The following is a 16739-nucleotide window of genomic DNA, read 5'->3' as shown; positions in this document are numbered from 1 at the left end:
TAATAGTCTTAAATCTTAATAGTCCTTTAAATATACTCAAACTATAGAATGTAAAATTAATGGAGATTGTGAATGTACACTTAATTTTATTGATGAATTAAATAATTCCATTAACTTAGAAAATGCTGTTCAGATTTCAAATAAAACTGACAGTAAAAGTCAAATTCATTTATCAGCAATAAAATCTAGTGTACTGCAAGGATTTTACAATTAGATCTTTCACTATAAATAAGCTCCTGTGCTGAGAAAAATTCATTTCCCATTGAATTCTAATGTGGAGAGGTTTTTCTATAATGTTTTACTTATAAAGCATTGTCATAGTGGTATAATCATTATTAATGTTACATTTTGAATTCCTGCTAAAAGAAATGTACCTTTAATTCCTGTGCCCATACAATCAAGACTGATAGGTCTTTACGTACACTACCACCTTTCAGAGTAATTCCTTCCCGACCAGTCTCTGCTTGCGCAGTAGACTACGGCGGTTCAACTTGGAAGAGGTGTACAATGTTGATTTAAGGCTAGAATTAAAAGAGGATAAAGGACAGTTTTAGTTATGTGAATGGTCATCTTAATTACTGCCCTTCTACTTGACAGCACCTTTAGTAAAGATGGCGACTCCTGAATTGAAAGCCTTCTCTGTTTTGCAGTTTTCTAAATGTGAATCTGTAGTTACAGTTTAACGTGTGTTCTGTAGAAAGTTAATTGTGTCCTCCAAGTGCCAATTTTAATGGCGTAATTGATTGGAAATTACTGAATCTCTGTGTAAAATACAGGACGACCAAGTGTATCTGAAGAAAATGTAGAATGTGTTAGGGAATCTTTCCTGCAGAAGGGTGGCTGCAAACTACTAATGGTGGTGATGATTGTGGAATGGTTGAAGGAAACGCTAACATATACGAGGTGCGACAATAAAGTAATGAGACTGATTTTTCTTTGCAAGATGTGGCAACCCTGCAGCTTGCGTAGGCACACCATCTTTGACCTTGGTCTATAAGCTAATTCTAGTCCAAGCGGAACATTGATGCAACTGCTCAGTCGTGAGTTGTGCTGTAATAAGTGAACACGTGTTTGTGTCCCTCGTCACAGCTTTTTGGACATCTTGTGTTGTTTGAAAATGGAGTCACTTGACCGCCATTTTGACTCTTGGAAATAGAAAAAAGTCGCACGGAGCGATATCCGGTGAATAAGGTGGATGTGGTAGTTCTGAAATTTGTTTTGAGGTTAAAAATTGCTGTACTGACAGAACAGTATGGGATGGCGCATTATCGTGATGCAGAATCCAATTATCAGCAATGTTGGCACGGACATGAAGAACTCGTTTACGAAGTCTTTCTAAAATTTCTTTGTAGAAATATTGGTTAACTGTTTGTCCAGGAGGCACCCACTCTTTATGAACAATTCCCTTGGAATCGAAGAAGCACACAAGCATGCATTTCACTTTTGACTTTGACATACAAGCTTTTTTTGGTCTGGGTGATCCCTTTGAGCACCATTGCGAACTTTGGCGTTTGTCTCTGGATCGTATTGAAAAAACCAACCTTCATCACCAGTGATAACACGGCTCAACAAATCTGGATTGATTTCCATTTGCTCTAACAGATCGGCTGCCACATTTTTCTGTGTTTCTCGCTGTTGTTGTGTGAGATTTTTGCACAAATCTTTCTCATACCAAGATCTTCAGTTAATATTAGACAAACTGTTTCTCGATTGATGTTGAGTTCTTCTGCAATCATTTTCATGGATAATCTTCGATCAGATCGTACGATTTCATGCACCCTGGTCAAGTTGACATCTGTCCGTGAGGTTGATGGTCGTCCACTGTGGTCTTCATCTTCAACATTCGTTCTGCCTTCACTAAAAATTTTATGCCACCGAAAAACTTGACCTCCTCTTCAAAAGCCTTCTGAAGCTTACCGTAAGTTGTCGTCGCATTTTCACCCAATTTAACGCAAAAAGAAATGGCATACCGTTGCGCAATATTTTGCGGTTTCATTTCTGTGATGAGAGACACAAACACGTGTTCACTTATTACAGCACAACTCACGACTGAACAGTTGCATCAATGTGCCGCTTGGACTAGAAGTAGCTTATAGACCAAAGTCAAAGATGGTGTGCCTACGCAAGCTGCAGGGTTGCCACATCTTGCAAAGAAAAATCAGTCTCATTACTTTATTGTCGCACCTCATATATCTGCATTGTTTACAGCTGTTAAAGGCTCAGAAGCCAAGGGACTGTTGTGTGCCCCAACTTTGCATTCAAAAAGTTGCACCATGAAGATGACTTTCTTGATTGTATTTTATTTAGTGATGAATCAACATTTTATCTGGAAAAGTTAACACACATAATTTCTGAATCTGGGCATCAGAGAATTTCCATGAACTCTTATAAAGTGAAAGGGACTACCCAAAATTAAATATTTATCCCAATAGTAAGTTTACAAGTCATTATTTTTTTCTGCAGCAATTGTAACAGGATTTGCATGTATTATATGCTGCATACATGGCTCTTTTCTCAACTGCAAGATAGACTTGGGAATTTTATTTGGCAACAAAATGGTGTCCCTCTCACTGGCGTAACCATGTTTGGGAATGGTTAAATGATATTTTTCCTAACTGCTGGATTGGTTGGTATGAGCCCAATGACAGAGCTTGTTTGCAGTGACCTCCAAGGTCACCTGATCAGACTATGATTTTTTCCATTGGAGAAAAGTAAAGGATCTTATGTATGTTCCTCAGATACCTAGTTAGATCTACTTAGGCTACTTAGTTTTGTTTAAATCTTTCAGAGTTCTGTCAAATTGAGATCATATTGGAATTTTCAACAATTTCTTTCTCTTCTTTAGTGCTTTATCAAATAATGTTTCTCTGTACTACTATTCGTATTTCTATATATTCCTACAAACTTTTAACATGGTTTAGACATTATGGCTTTATTTCTCCAAATTTTTTCTCTTATTTTTGTGAATGCTACATTTGTCTTTACAATCGTATTTTTCTCTACCTTAATCTATATTTCAACTTCCTTTGTCCCTTCACCCTTCTAGTTAGTTACATTTATATGTTGTATTCAATTTTTAGCCTTCAGTATATTTTACATTTTTATTCAGCATTTATTCATCAGTTTTAGTACTGGTACTAATATTAAATAGATTATTTGGTAGTTTAACTTATTACCTAACTGTTTTTCTTAAACATAATCAAATTATCTTATTTTTTTATGCTTTTTATAGGTTGGTTGTGACATTCATTTATACTTAGTGCACGATTCTAAGTGTGATTCCTAATTGCTAATCTTCAACTAATTCCTCATCTTATCTCTGCACTATGGCACTCCAGTCCTAAGTAAATTATCATCTCCTTTTACATATTTTATATGACTTCTTTTTTCATATAACGTTTTATCTCTTTATTTTTTTTTAAATTTGCACTGTGGTACAAAGCTTGAGTATGAATCTATCCAAATTAAAATAATTCTTTGACTGTATCTACTTGTAAAATCACTCTTTGCCTTCTTTTCTTACTCAATATTTACTCCTCCTCCAAAATCTTATTATTTAATTCGTGTTAATTCTAAACTCCTGACCAAAAATCTTGTCCATATTTCCATTTTACCTCACTAATTCCAACTACACCTGGTTTTAATCTAACTCTTTTGTTTTTTTTTTCTGTTTAACCTCCAGAACCACTATAAGGTATTACTTCTGAGGATGATATGTATGACTGCAAACGCAGTGTAGTACAGTCTCATGTCAACCGTTCCCAAGGTGTGTGGTTAATTGAAACCCAACCACCAAAAAACATCGGTATCCATGATCTAGTAATCAAATCCATGTAAGAGTAACTCTTTCTTATTCAAAATTACCTACCTACAACTATAAAACCTCTAACATTCCACATTCTAACTTGAAGAATGTCATGATTCTTCTTACATTCTCTATAATCTCTTGAGATTTGACCTAGAGACTAGTTTATGTCATGTATTTTGTCCAAGAGGAAGCAATCATAAGCATTTACTTAAAAAAAAGAAGTAATGAGAAAAAGTTTCTTGGAAATACCATTGTAGTTTTTTGTTGTTTTCAGCCTGAAATACATTAGCTAGATAAGGTTGATGTTAAGGTCATAATCAGCAATTATTTAGATAAAAAAAGCCATTACAGGCCATATCACTTACTACTTTACAACAATTATTTCTTCATCTTGTGTAGATTCATACATCTTCTTGTTATGGTATCATCTATGGTATAACTCTCTAATTTGTAATCGTGTATATGTTGGTTTACTGACGATAAATGGCACAGTATCCTTATGCGCATTGTAACATTTTTTTAGGAATACTACCACCCTCCCTTGGACAGTACCTCATCATACCTAAGATACTGCCTGCCCACAACTACTAATGTGAATAAATTATTATTAATTTCTAACCATCATACTAATGGTCTTTCCTTGATCTAAAACCTTGACTATGCCCTGTTGCCTGCAGCTAGGGTCTTAATTCATAGGACAGGGCAATCAAACAAGTAAATGTAATAAAAGTTTAATTGTTACACCAAAAGAATTTTATTTAGTAGATATAAGGAAAATAATAACTAATTAAATTATTAAAAATGAAGATCTGCAGGGTTTGGTTTTCCCTCTTCATCATTTATTCATTTTACTTAAAAATAAAAGTACCTTTTATTTTACAAATAGTATGGTTTTGTTTAAATGTAATCTTTTTATAGCAGTACATATGAAAAAAAATTGAAACAAAACCTTAGCTCCTGGTTGGCTATCCCCTTCAACAATTCATGACTGAACCACATGTGTAGTTAGATGCACTGTTGCTACCTAAGGTGTGAAATAGCATGGCCAGTGATTAAAAAAATATATATTTTTTTTAATGTAGAATGGTACACCGTACCATATCTTTGAGTAAACCAATAATTTCAATACACGGTCAGCTTAACTTATCAAGAGTTACCAAACATACTTTAGCTTTTGTGTTAATGAGAATTTGCTGATCTCCCTTGATGTTGACTGTAGACTGAATAGGTTCCATACTTTTCTTTCAAACCATTCAACTCAAACACTTCACAACTTGAATCAATTTGTGATAATTAATCGGTATTTGTTTTAAAATGTATCTGAGCATTGCATCTCAAAGAGATCAGGTTACACATGATCTCAAAGTGTAGGCTCTATTGGGTACATCTATTACAGTAATGCTAGTTCTTGTAAACTAAGCATCTTGATAGTTTATTTATGAATGACAAGATAGGTATGATTCCTGCTTGAGCTATTAATATTTTTCAAGTTCATCTCCAGATATCATTTGTACCGGTTGTATGTATTTAGGTAAGCATTCAACAAGATATTTTCCACAATTGATTTTCTTTTTACTTCGTTTTCATTTTTTATATTTTTATTTTCATTTTCTTTTTACTTCATCTACCTTTCTCTGTGTTGTTCCTTTATGCTCAAAAAATAGCTAAAAGATTGTGGTAAACTGAACAGATAATAATCTTTTTTATTCAAATTTGGGTTTGATTTATTTGATATAAAAGAAATGATTTGTCTATTATTTAATTTTTTTTTAAAAACTGTATGGCCGTAATTCTTCATCTACCTATTCTCTGCAAGAAAACCCCTCACATAATATTTTCAGTTGCTATGGGAGCCACTGTTGGTTCCTAAGGTAACCATTCTGTTTATATCACTTGCTACTTAAAAACAATGGAAGCTTAACTACGGATTTTATTTTAATTATTTTTCTGTAAAATTCCTTTGATTTGTTGGTGTTAAATATTTTTTTCTGAAACTGTTTATAAATTAGGATTTGTGAGTATATAAATTACCCAATATCTAATTAAAACTTTGAATTGAGGAGTTTGCATGATTATATATTTTTGTTTTATATAATAAAAATGAAAAATTGATAAAAAATGAAAACAAAGGATTACTAGTATTATGGAAGTTTAAAGTTATATTAGTAATAGAAGATTTAGTACATCTCATTAAATGTCAGTCATGGTTTATGTTAATATCAGAATAATAATAGAGATATTACAATTCTGCATATCAAATGTTCAATTCTGCATTTCTAATTCATTGTATTTGTTTAAATTTGCTTGCTTTTTTCAATAAATCTATTAAATATGCATTTATAGAAAAGATTGAAAGAACTCCAACAGTGAATAAAAGTAAAAAAAGACAATATAAAAAACAACATCCAAAAATTTTTTTTTTCTAAATACTATATTTCAAAGCAAAAATCTTTATCTGTAATTTTTTTTAAACATTTGCAAAGTCAGTCATAAGCTGACTGTGCAAATACAAGCATTCAATATGCTTTTTCAATTAATTTTAAAGTCTACTGAAAAAACTTGTAAAAAGAAATAATTTAAAAGTGTGATAAGCAAATAGTAGATCATTGGCCTATAACAGTTGGTTGTTTATATTTAAGTGCCACAACCATAACAGTTGTTGGTAATCCGATAGTCAAAAGACATTCCAAAACAATAGATATTATTAAGAGTAACATGTAAAGGCTTACTAAGTTGAAGAGTAAAGTGGGTTTCCCATTACTTTCTTCCCTGAACTGAATACAACTATTGCATACCAGTTTTCCAATTGTACTTATGTTTATTTTTTTAAAGTGCAGGTGATATGTAGCTCTACAAGTGACACATTACCTTAGTTTATCACAGGTTCTAATTTATATAATAAACGTAATGAATCAGAGAAAGCAACTAATGATTGGTGGTTTTTGTACCTAAGGTTCTCTGCATATGTCACAGCCATAAGGAAGGCAGATTGCATAAGTAACTTTGTACCATGTCTGTTTTGAAACAATGAGTTACACATACCACTTCAACTAGGAGAAAAAGTGGTGTACTTTGCATTCAATTAGTCTTTGCTGTGACAAGGATTCAGATTTAATTTTGTGAGATAGATAACTTTCTCATCAATAGACAACTTTTTAATAATGAGCTTTATTAAATAATAATGAGTTTTATTGACAAATTATAATAATTTTTTTTTACACAGTGAATGAGTTTTACATTCAGTCTTTGTGGATAGATTATTAATCTTTATCGACAATTAAGGTGTCCTGCTAAATAAACTGTTATTTATATAAAGTTATTCAAATTAAAATCCTAAGTTATAAAAACTTTTACAAGTGCTGTTCCATTATGTTATTATTGACTTGCTGATCTATTAAATGTATTCAACATTTTCTAAAAGTGAATTTTAGTACAGTGATGTCTAATGTCCTTCACAGAAAATAAATTGTTTACATCTTTGGAATTTGTAATAATTAATTTATATAGTTAAATTTAAAAAAACAGGTCATAAAAAATGATATCAAAAATATTGAAAAGTTTGGACATCATTTTTTAACACATTTTAAGCAATGGTAATTATCTCAAAAAATTTTTTATGATCATTTTCATACTAATACTGTCCTCTGAAATCAAACAGAGAAACTAAAATAATTTATCTTTTTCATAAATGAATCATGACTGCTTTTTCAAAAACTGAGAAATGAAGAAATTTTATTATCATTATTCTTTCTTACTTTCAGGGCTTTAGGAAATACTCATGTTCTGAGACTGGTTAATTAATTTATTCTCTTGTAAAGTTCTGGTTTACTTCCAGTTATAGTCAACTTTTTATGATAATTGTAATGAAAAATGAATTTTGCAGAGGAAAAATGTTAAGCTTAACCAATATTTGAACTTTCAGATAAAAGGCACTTCGTTACAAATATCAGCAATAGGTAAAGACTGATAAAATTATCCTTTTATTTTTTAGTAGGTATACAAACCTAATTTGAAGACTATTTTTTTAAACTTTCATGACTATAAATACATATCAGAAACATTCTAAATGAATATAATTCATGAGAAAGAACTTAAGAAGACAGATGAACTATGTCTGTTGATGAACAAATAGAGCCTAATGACTTTTTAATTTAGATTTGATATTTAAAAAAAGGTTTGTATTTTAATTCTACTAAATAAACCATTTAATACAGTATAGAATATCGAGATAAGAATGAAGCATTAAGGTAAGATATGTTTTATCTCAATATTCTGTAATTGGTGGTTTATTTAACAGTACATAGGAATATTATGAATCTTAAAAAGATTAATTTCAGAAAAATAATGGAAAAAGGTTTATGATTAATAAAAAAATGATTTTTATCAATAAAATGCAGTTAATATTTACTGCAGCTCTGGAGTTGAACATATTTTTATTATAAATATTATGTTCACTGTTAATAAAATACAAATTATTTTCAACACCTTATTTATTGAAATATTTCATTATAACTACTCATGATTTGTTTTCAGAAGAAGAAATAAACCTGTCATTATCAATACAGTAGCAATCAAACAATCTCATCAGTAGTGTTTGCTATGATTGCTATACTTCATAATTTTTAGCATACATAATAAAATTTGTATTACTGTTTAACTGGAGTAAAGTACATTAATTATTATTGAATCGGTAATCAATAAAAAAAGTAAAAGTAATTTAAAAATAAAATATTAAATTATACAAAATGAATAAATTAAAAAAAATATTACTTACTTGTACGAAGTACTATAGATAGATAAAAGATAGATAAGATAGTATTATAGATAGAGAAAAATTTTGGTTTTCGATGGAAATATCCATTTTGACCATCCCTGAATTCATTTTGACTAGTTTGTGACATCTGATTTACATATGCACATATGCATGTATGTATAAAAAATGATCAGCCGTAGGATGTTGAAATTGTAGATTTAGGATTGTTGTAACATCTAGTTGTACACCTCCGCTTTTGATTACAATGAGTATACCAAAAAAGCCCAAAAACCAAACAATTTGGATTTTGGATTTTTTCTTTACTGCAGTAAGTCCTCATTGAGAGAGCTTTTCAATGATATAAGTGGTATTTATTTTCATTCATTCCAGAGTTATAGCCAAATAGAATTTTAATTAATGAAATATTTGGATCTTGCAAGGGGAAGGCACATTGATTCAAATCAGACTTCATCCCTTTTTTAACTTTATTTTTTTTAATTTAAATATATTTATTTATTAATAATTATTAACTTCCAATTATAAAAAAACTACAATAAATAATAATTCAATATTGATTAAAAAAAAGTGAAAAAATAAAATGTGAAAAAATATCAAATTATTAATGAAATAAAATTATATGTACTTTTCATTTTAAAAAATGTGTATATGTACTTTAATAGGTGTAAAAGAAAGTCATGTGTGCTGTACACATCAGATGTTTTAAACATAGTACCCAATGTATTTAACTGAATATCAGTAGTAATGAATGTATCACCTAATACAAACAGAACCATTATATCTAGAACAGAGTATGATCTAAGAAGTAATCAATAAGTTTTGCTCAATTTTTTTTTTAATTTTGTGGTTCATTATTGATAAATCTGTCATTTCTTTAAAATTCATGTTTTATGTATTTTTGCCATTTAGACAGTTGGAAAATTGTCATTAGTTAAGCTGGCCCAATTAAATATTTGCAAAGTAGTAGTAAGTATTTTATTTTAATGGTTACATATATATTTTATTATTAGATATTGGTTTGCCTCAGATATTTATGGTTGATAATAATTATTTCAAACTGTAACCTCACTCAATGAGGAACTGAATATCATATTTTCTGAAGTAACCATAACAAATAATTGATTTCATTGATAGTTTAAATAAAATTCTGCTGTACCACCAACAGATAATTGCATGAGAAATGTTTAAATGATTGTATTATTTTTATTTTATCCTACAGTTATTTAAATATTTCATGTTTAAAGGGATGGAAATTGGTGAATGGAAAGGAAAATCATCGTCTTGTTTATCAGGGTCTACAGCTGGTCGACCGAGGACAACAGGTAGAGAGACTGTTGAATTCAGTGTTAAGGGTCCAGTTCCAATATGTCTGGAAGATGAGACAGTCTCCTTACCAGGGTGTTCAATTTTAGACATCACTTTTACTGTTCCTTCTACTGTTGGAGAACTTGTGTTTCGAAATTATTACACAGCTTGGCTTAGTGTTTTAATCAAAACTGAACAAACAGAAGTATGGTCGCTATCAGTTGTTCATAAAAATCTAATGCCATCACCTCATGAAGAAACAGGTAGCCATGGATTTATCTCTATTGTAGCAACTGAAAGTTCAGTACCATGGAAAGATTTACTTGTCATGCGTTTAGTTTTAAGGCAGCCTTCTCCGATATGGCGTGTATTCCATGTGGAAGAAATAAACTTATATGTTGATCTTCCACGTTTAACTGCAAAAAATTCATTAAATAATTCAAGTGGAACTACTACTACTGAACAATATGATAAGCTACTTGCACTTATTAGACGCCAAACATTAGCTGCACTTAACTGGACTCCCAGTGATTCAAAATCTGCATCATCTAGAATACCAATACAAGATCAGCAGAAAGGTTCTTGTGGTTATGAAATAACTAAATTACCGCAAGTATAACTTTGTAATATGTTTGTTTGAATCAAAGTAATTCTGTTAAAAAAAATTTCAAGTACAAAATATTCAAATTTAAAGTTCATGTTATTTTAAAATTCATCATAAGGTGAACATAAGATATTTTGTAAGCAGTGCTATAACCAAAAATATTTTTCCATCATTTTGCTCTTTTACTCATTCAAGTTTCCATTGTAGCACATTTATGAATAAATTATCAAAAATTAGTACCAATATTAATACTATTATGCTAGATAATTTACAAATAAAAAATTTTGTTATTCTTAAGCTTCATTGTTTGATACATTCAGTAATTCATAATTTTTAAATAATAATAATGGCACTCAGTATTACCCAATAATCATTTAGAAACAGATATTTTAAAATTTTCCTTTCATCTGATTTTGATTAATATAAATCTTATCATAAATCTTATAAGATTTATAAGTTATCTACTTTTTTCCTTCAAAATTTATAATTATTTCAGATTTTTTTTAGATATTATTAATTTTGAGCATTTTTTTTTGAATGGATTTTTTTTAAATTTTGGATGGAACAAGTTATTGGAAGTGAGTTCTGAGATAATGATCTGCTTATTTTTAATTTTGTAATTCTCATAATATTCTATTAAAAAAATTATTTAATTAGTGAAACTATTCACAAAAAACAGAGATTTGGAAGTTTATGCTAGATTCCAACTTCAGCTCAGTATCACACATAATGAATTTGTTATTATGTTCTATTTAATAACCAAAAGGATAAGGACAAAAAGGATATTGTATTCTATTTTTCCTTCTTTATCTACTTTGTGAGAATGGCCTTTCCCTGTGGGATGATATATACAGTAATGATAAGTACAACAAAATGCAGTAAATAATATTGAAAAAGCTCAAAACATCTATCACAGTATGTAACATACAAAATGAATTATATATATATATATATATATATTTAGGACTATTTATTAATAAACCAACAGGTTGTGGTCTAACAGTAAATTTCTTGCCACAAATTAGTTGTTTAACACATTATTTTCAAAGTCGAAGGTTCCTGAGGTTCAGACACTAGGTAAATTACTTTTACATGGATTTTGAATGGTGAATACTGATGTTTTGTGGGTTGAGTTCAATTAACCACATATCTCAGGAATGGTCGGCCTGAGAATGTAGACCTTATTATTTCATCCTCATCTCAATGGGCTATCGTGAGCTTGCTTATTGTTCACAAAATGAATTTATTACAATGTGTACAGAATGTATCACAAAGTTCTCCCAGGACTATCATAACCTATTTTGCTCGTGAAAATAATGGAAAAAGTTCTATAAACATGCAAGGTCTGTAAATAAAGTAATGAGACTGGTGCACAAAAACCTTTTATTTACAATCCAATTATTCTTGGACTTCCCATTCTTAAATGGTTTTCCCATTCTTCATAGCAGTGTTGGAACTCAGAAACTGGAATATCCTTCAGATGGTCGGTTAAATTTTTTAAAATGTTTTTTACTGTTCCAAAATGGTGTCCTTTGAGGTGTTTTTTTAAAGTTGGTAACAGGAAAAAGTCGCAGGGACTCAAGTCAGGTGAATAAGGAGGTTGAGGAATGTATTTCTTTGCCAAAAACTCATTAATTGAGAGTGCAGTATGACAAGGTGCATTGTCATGATGCAGCATCCTGAATAAAAAAAAAAACCATGCTAATTTGTTTCTTTGATGGTAATGGCATTGTCCATAACAGATTTTTAAGACTGTAAATCGATATGTTGAAATTCTTGAAAGACTGCAGAAAAGAGTTGCTCATGTTGGTCATGTTGCTCAGTTGCTCATGGTTGGTGAGACCAACCATCAAAGCCAACTGGATGCTGCATCATGACAATGCACCTTGTCACATTGCACTCTCAATGAGTTTTTGGCAAAGAAAAGCATTCCTGTAGTTCCTCAACCACCTTATTCACCTGACTTGAGTCCCTGTGACTTTTTCCTGTTATTGATTTAAAAAAAAAAAAACTGGACATCTTTTTTGAACAGTAGAAAACATAACTGACAATTTGAAGAATATTCCAGATTTTGAGTTCCAACACTGCTATGAAGAGTGGGAAAACTGTTTGAAGCATTGCATGGCTTCACAGGGGAACTATTTCGAAGGTGATAAGAGCCCATGTATAATGAATGGATTGTAAATAAAAAGTTTAGCCATGGATAATAAAAAGGTAGCCATGGATAATAAAAAGGTAGCCATGGATTTATCTCTATTGTAGCAACTGAAAGTTCAGTACCATGGAAAGATTTACTTGTCATGCGTTTAGTTTTAAGGCAGCCTTCTCCGATATGGCGTGTATTCCATGTGGAAGAAATAAACTTATATGTTGATCTTCCACGTTTAACTGCAAAAAATTCATTAAATAATTCAAGTGGAACTACTACTACTGAACAATATGATAAGCTACTTGCACTTATTAGACGCCAAACATTAGCTGCACTTAACTGGACTCCCAGTGATTCAAAATCTGCATCATCTAGAATACCAATACAAGATCAGCAGAAAGGTTCTTGTGGTTATGAAATAACTAAATTACCGCAAGTATAACTTTGTAATATGTTTGTTTGAATCAAAGTAATTCTGTTAAAAAAAATTTCAAGTACAAAATATTCAAATTTAAAGTTCATGTTATTTTAAAATTCATCATAAGGTGAACATAAGATATTTTGTAAGCAGTGCTATAACCAAAAATATTTTTCCATCATTTTGCTCTTTTACTCATTCAAGTTTCCATTGTAGCACATTTATGAATAAATTATCAAAAATTAGTACCAATATTAATACTATTATGCTAGATAATTTACAAATAAAAAATTTTGTTATTCTTAAGCTTCATTGTTTGATACACTCAGTAATTCATAATTTTTAAATAATAATAATGGCACTCAGTATTACCCAATAATCATTTAGAAACAGATATTTTAAAATTTTCCTTTCATCTGATTTTGATTAATATAAATCTTATCATAAATCTTATAAGATTTATAAGTTATCTACTTTTTTCCTTCAAAATTTATAATTATTTCAGATTTTTTTTAGATATTATTAATTTTGAGCATTTTTTTTTGAATGGATTTTTTTTAAATTTTGGATGGAACAAGTTATTGGAAGTGAGTTCTGAGATAATGATCTGCTTATTTTTAATTTTGTAATTCTCATAATATTCTATTAAAAAAATTATTTAATTAGTGAAACTATTCACAAAAAACAGAGATTTGGAAGTTTATGCTAGATTCCAACTTCAGCTCAGTATCACACATAATGAATTTGTTATTATGTTCTATTTAATAACCAAAAGGATAAGGACAAAAAGGATATTGTATTCTATTTTTCCTTCTTTATCTACTTTGTGAGAATGGCCTTTCCCTGTGGGATGATATATACAGTAATGATAAGTACAACAAAATGCAGTAAATAATATTGAAAAAGCTCAAAACATCTATCACAGTATGTAACATACAAAATGAATTATATATATATATATATATATATATATATATATATATATATATATATTTAGGACTATTTATTAATAAACCAACAGGTTGTGGTCTAACAGTAAATTTCTTGCCACAAATTAGTTGTTTAACACATTATTTTCAAAGTCGAAGGTTCCTGAGGTTCAGACACTAGGTAAATTACTTTTACATGGATTTTGAATGGTGAATACTGATGTTTTGTGGGTTGAGTTCAATTAACCACATATCTCAGGAATGGTCGGCCTGAGAATGTAGACCTTATTATTTCATCCTCATCTCAATGGGCTATCGTGAGCTTGCTTATTGTTCACAAAATGAATTTATTACAATGTGTACAGAATGTATCACAAAGTTCTCCCAGGACTATCATAACCTATTTTGCTCGTGAAAATAATGGAAAAAGTTCTATAAACATGCAAGGTCTGTAAATAAAGTAATGAGACTGGTGCACAAAAACCTTTTATTTACAATCCAATTATTCTTGGACTTCCCATTCTTAAATGGTTTTCCCATTCTTCATAGCAGTGTTGGAACTCAGAAACTGGAATATCCTTCAGATGGTCGGTTAAATTTTTTAAAATGTTTTTTACTGTTCCAAAATGGTGTCCTTTGAGGTGTTTTTTTAAAGTTGGTAACAGGAAAAAGTCGCAGGGACTCAAGTCAGGTGAATAAGGAGGTTGAGGAATGTATTTCTTTGCCAAAAACTCATTAATTGAGAGTGCAGTATGACAAGGTGCATTGTCATGATGCAGCATCCTGAATAAAAAAAAAACCATGCTAATTTGTTTCTTTGATGGTAATGGCATTGTCCATAACAGATTTTTAAGACTGTAAATCGATATGTTGAAATTCTTGAAAGACTGCAGAAAAGAGTTGCTCATGTTGGTCATGTTGCTCAGTTGCTCATGGTTGGTGAGACCAACCATCAAAGCCAACTGGATGCTGCATCATGACAATGCACCTTGTCACATTGCACTCTCAATGAGTTTTTGGCAAAGAAAAGCATTCCTGTAGTTCCTCAACCACCTTATTCACCTGACTTGAGTCCCTGTGACTTTTTCCTGTTATTGATTTAAAAAAAAAAACTGGACATCTTTTTTGAACAGTAGAAAACATAACTGACAATTTGAAGAATATTCCAGATTTTGAGTTCCAACACTGCTATGAAGAGTGGGAAAACTGTTTGAAGCATTGCATGGCTTCACAGGGGAACTATTTCGAAGGTGATAAGAGCCCATGTATAATGAATGGATTGTAAATAAAAAGTTTTTATGAACAGATCTTGTATATCCTAAAATGCTTCTTTTGTGGATATGGCTAATAAAAGATTTTGCTGAAATTTCAGCTATCTCTGTGAAATGAGGTCATACTGAAATTTTTTAGGATGTTAATTAAGGGGTAGAATTAGTGATTTCTCACCTGAAAAATAAAAAAATAGATCCCAGAAATTTCACCTCCTCCAAAAATGTTAAGCAGTGATACACTACCATATTTACATAATTGAAACCTTCAGTTTTATTTTGTACTCTGTGATCTCAAAATATAACAACCTGGGTACTCAAAATTTTGAAAGCTTAAATGCTTTCCCAAATTTTAGTATTTGGGTTAATGCTGAAAATGAACCTGAACATATAAATATTTTGAGAAATTGTATTACTAAATCAATAATAGCAAATATTTATTATTGAAAACTCCTTAGGTGCGATAATTTATTAAACATATTAATAGATGGATTTAGCTATGAGCAGGTGTGCATTATTAATGCTGTATAGGTAAGTGCATAATGAGAAAACTCCTTTAGGTTGTGTCAAGTAATAATCAATATACTTTATTAATCTGAATGATTATTATTGCAAACAAGTTTTTTTATTATTGATTTCAGTGGGTAGTGCAAACAATGAAATTAAATCAAGCTTTACCAAAATAATAATACTTCTATTGAATATATAAAACAAATGGAACAAATTTCCAAATTTCTTTCAAGAATTTCAATTTTTAGATTTTAGACATTGATGTAAGTGGTTAAAATTGTGTAAGAAAGAGTTTCTAATATTTTTATGATATAAGTATCAATTTATCAGAAAATAAAATGCTTGAAAAAAATTTTCTAATCTTTGTATCTTTATTTTCCAAATAATTCTCATAAAAATATAATTTCTTATAATGAGAAAAAATAATAAACTTTAAATTTATTAAAAAGTATAGAAAAGCTTCTCTTCTTTTTTGTTTGTTGAAAGAATAAAGTAACTGTCCAAGAAAGAAATTACAGATATTATTAATACATGGAAAATATTGTTCTTTTAGCATAAATAAAAACTGTATGACAAGAAATACTGAATGGAATGCATCTGATCTAATGTGAGGAAGAAATTCATTTTACAAAAAGATAAAAGTAATGAAATGTGACAAAGAGGAGGAAAATGAAGAATTAAGAGTTTGATTAAACCAGTATTTCTTACTATTAGAGAATGGACAAAGCAAACATCTAACAAAACCTGGATGACATAAACAAAAAGAGCACTCGCAAACAGAAGATTGCTACTGCTAGTAGCAAATATAAGTCTATTAGGAAAAAATTCTTTATAATATTATAATTTCAAAAAATAATTGTCGACACAAAATTAAATTTTTTGGTAAATTTATAGAAATATTATCAGGCTTAGGTATTTGTAATTCTAATTGGCTGGGAAAGAGAGTATATTGTAACAAACCAGGGTAATGGATTTCT

The 16739-nt window shown here is 30.0% G+C and overlaps 2 protein-coding genes across 2 annotated transcripts; both read left to right on the top strand.

Moving 5' to 3' along the window:
- The first annotated feature begins 7596 nt into the window (after positions 1-7596).
- Positions 7597-12365, top strand: LOC142319865 (uncharacterized). The gene is made up of 3 exons (XM_075357539.1): positions 7597-7764; positions 9824-10497; positions 12231-12365. Exons 2-3 carry the CDS (start codon positions 9826-9828, stop codon positions 12363-12365), a joined length of 807 nt encoding a protein of 268 aa, XP_075213654.1. The 5' UTR covers positions 7597-7764; positions 9824-9825.
- Positions 12366-12745: 380 nt separating this feature from the next.
- Positions 12746-14964, top strand: LOC142319864 (uncharacterized). Its single transcript, XM_075357538.1, has 2 exons — positions 12746-13073; positions 14830-14964. Exons 1-2 carry the CDS (start codon positions 12789-12791, stop codon positions 14962-14964), a joined length of 420 nt encoding a protein of 139 aa, XP_075213653.1. The 5' UTR covers positions 12746-12788.
- The last annotated feature ends 1775 nt before the right edge of the window (positions 14965-16739 follow it).

Source organism: Lycorma delicatula, chromosome 2 (assembly GCF_047948215.1).
Source record: "Lycorma delicatula isolate Av1 chromosome 2, ASM4794821v1, whole genome shotgun sequence".
Taxonomy (NCBI): domain Eukaryota; kingdom Metazoa; phylum Arthropoda; class Insecta; order Hemiptera; family Fulgoridae; genus Lycorma; species Lycorma delicatula.
This window is presented reverse-complemented; position numbering and strand designations above follow the sequence as displayed.

What these genes read in the sequence shown, in the direction of transcription:
- LOC142319865 (XM_075357539.1), top strand. Translation starts at nt 9,826, where the DNA reads ATGGAAATTGGTGAATGGAAAGGAAAATCATCGTCTTGTTTATCAGGG. An exon ending in AAATAACTAAATTACCGCAA is followed by an intron (nt 10,498 to 12,230) that starts GTATAACTTTGT and finishes TGTCCATAACAG; the next exon opens with ATTTTTAAGACTGTAAATCG.
- LOC142319864 (XM_075357538.1), top strand. Translation starts at nt 12,789, where the DNA reads ATGCGTTTAGTTTTAAGGCAGCCTTCTCCGATATGGCGTGTATTCCAT. An exon ending in AAATAACTAAATTACCGCAA is followed by an intron (nt 13,074 to 14,829) that starts GTATAACTTTGT and finishes TGTCCATAACAG; the next exon opens with ATTTTTAAGACTGTAAATCG.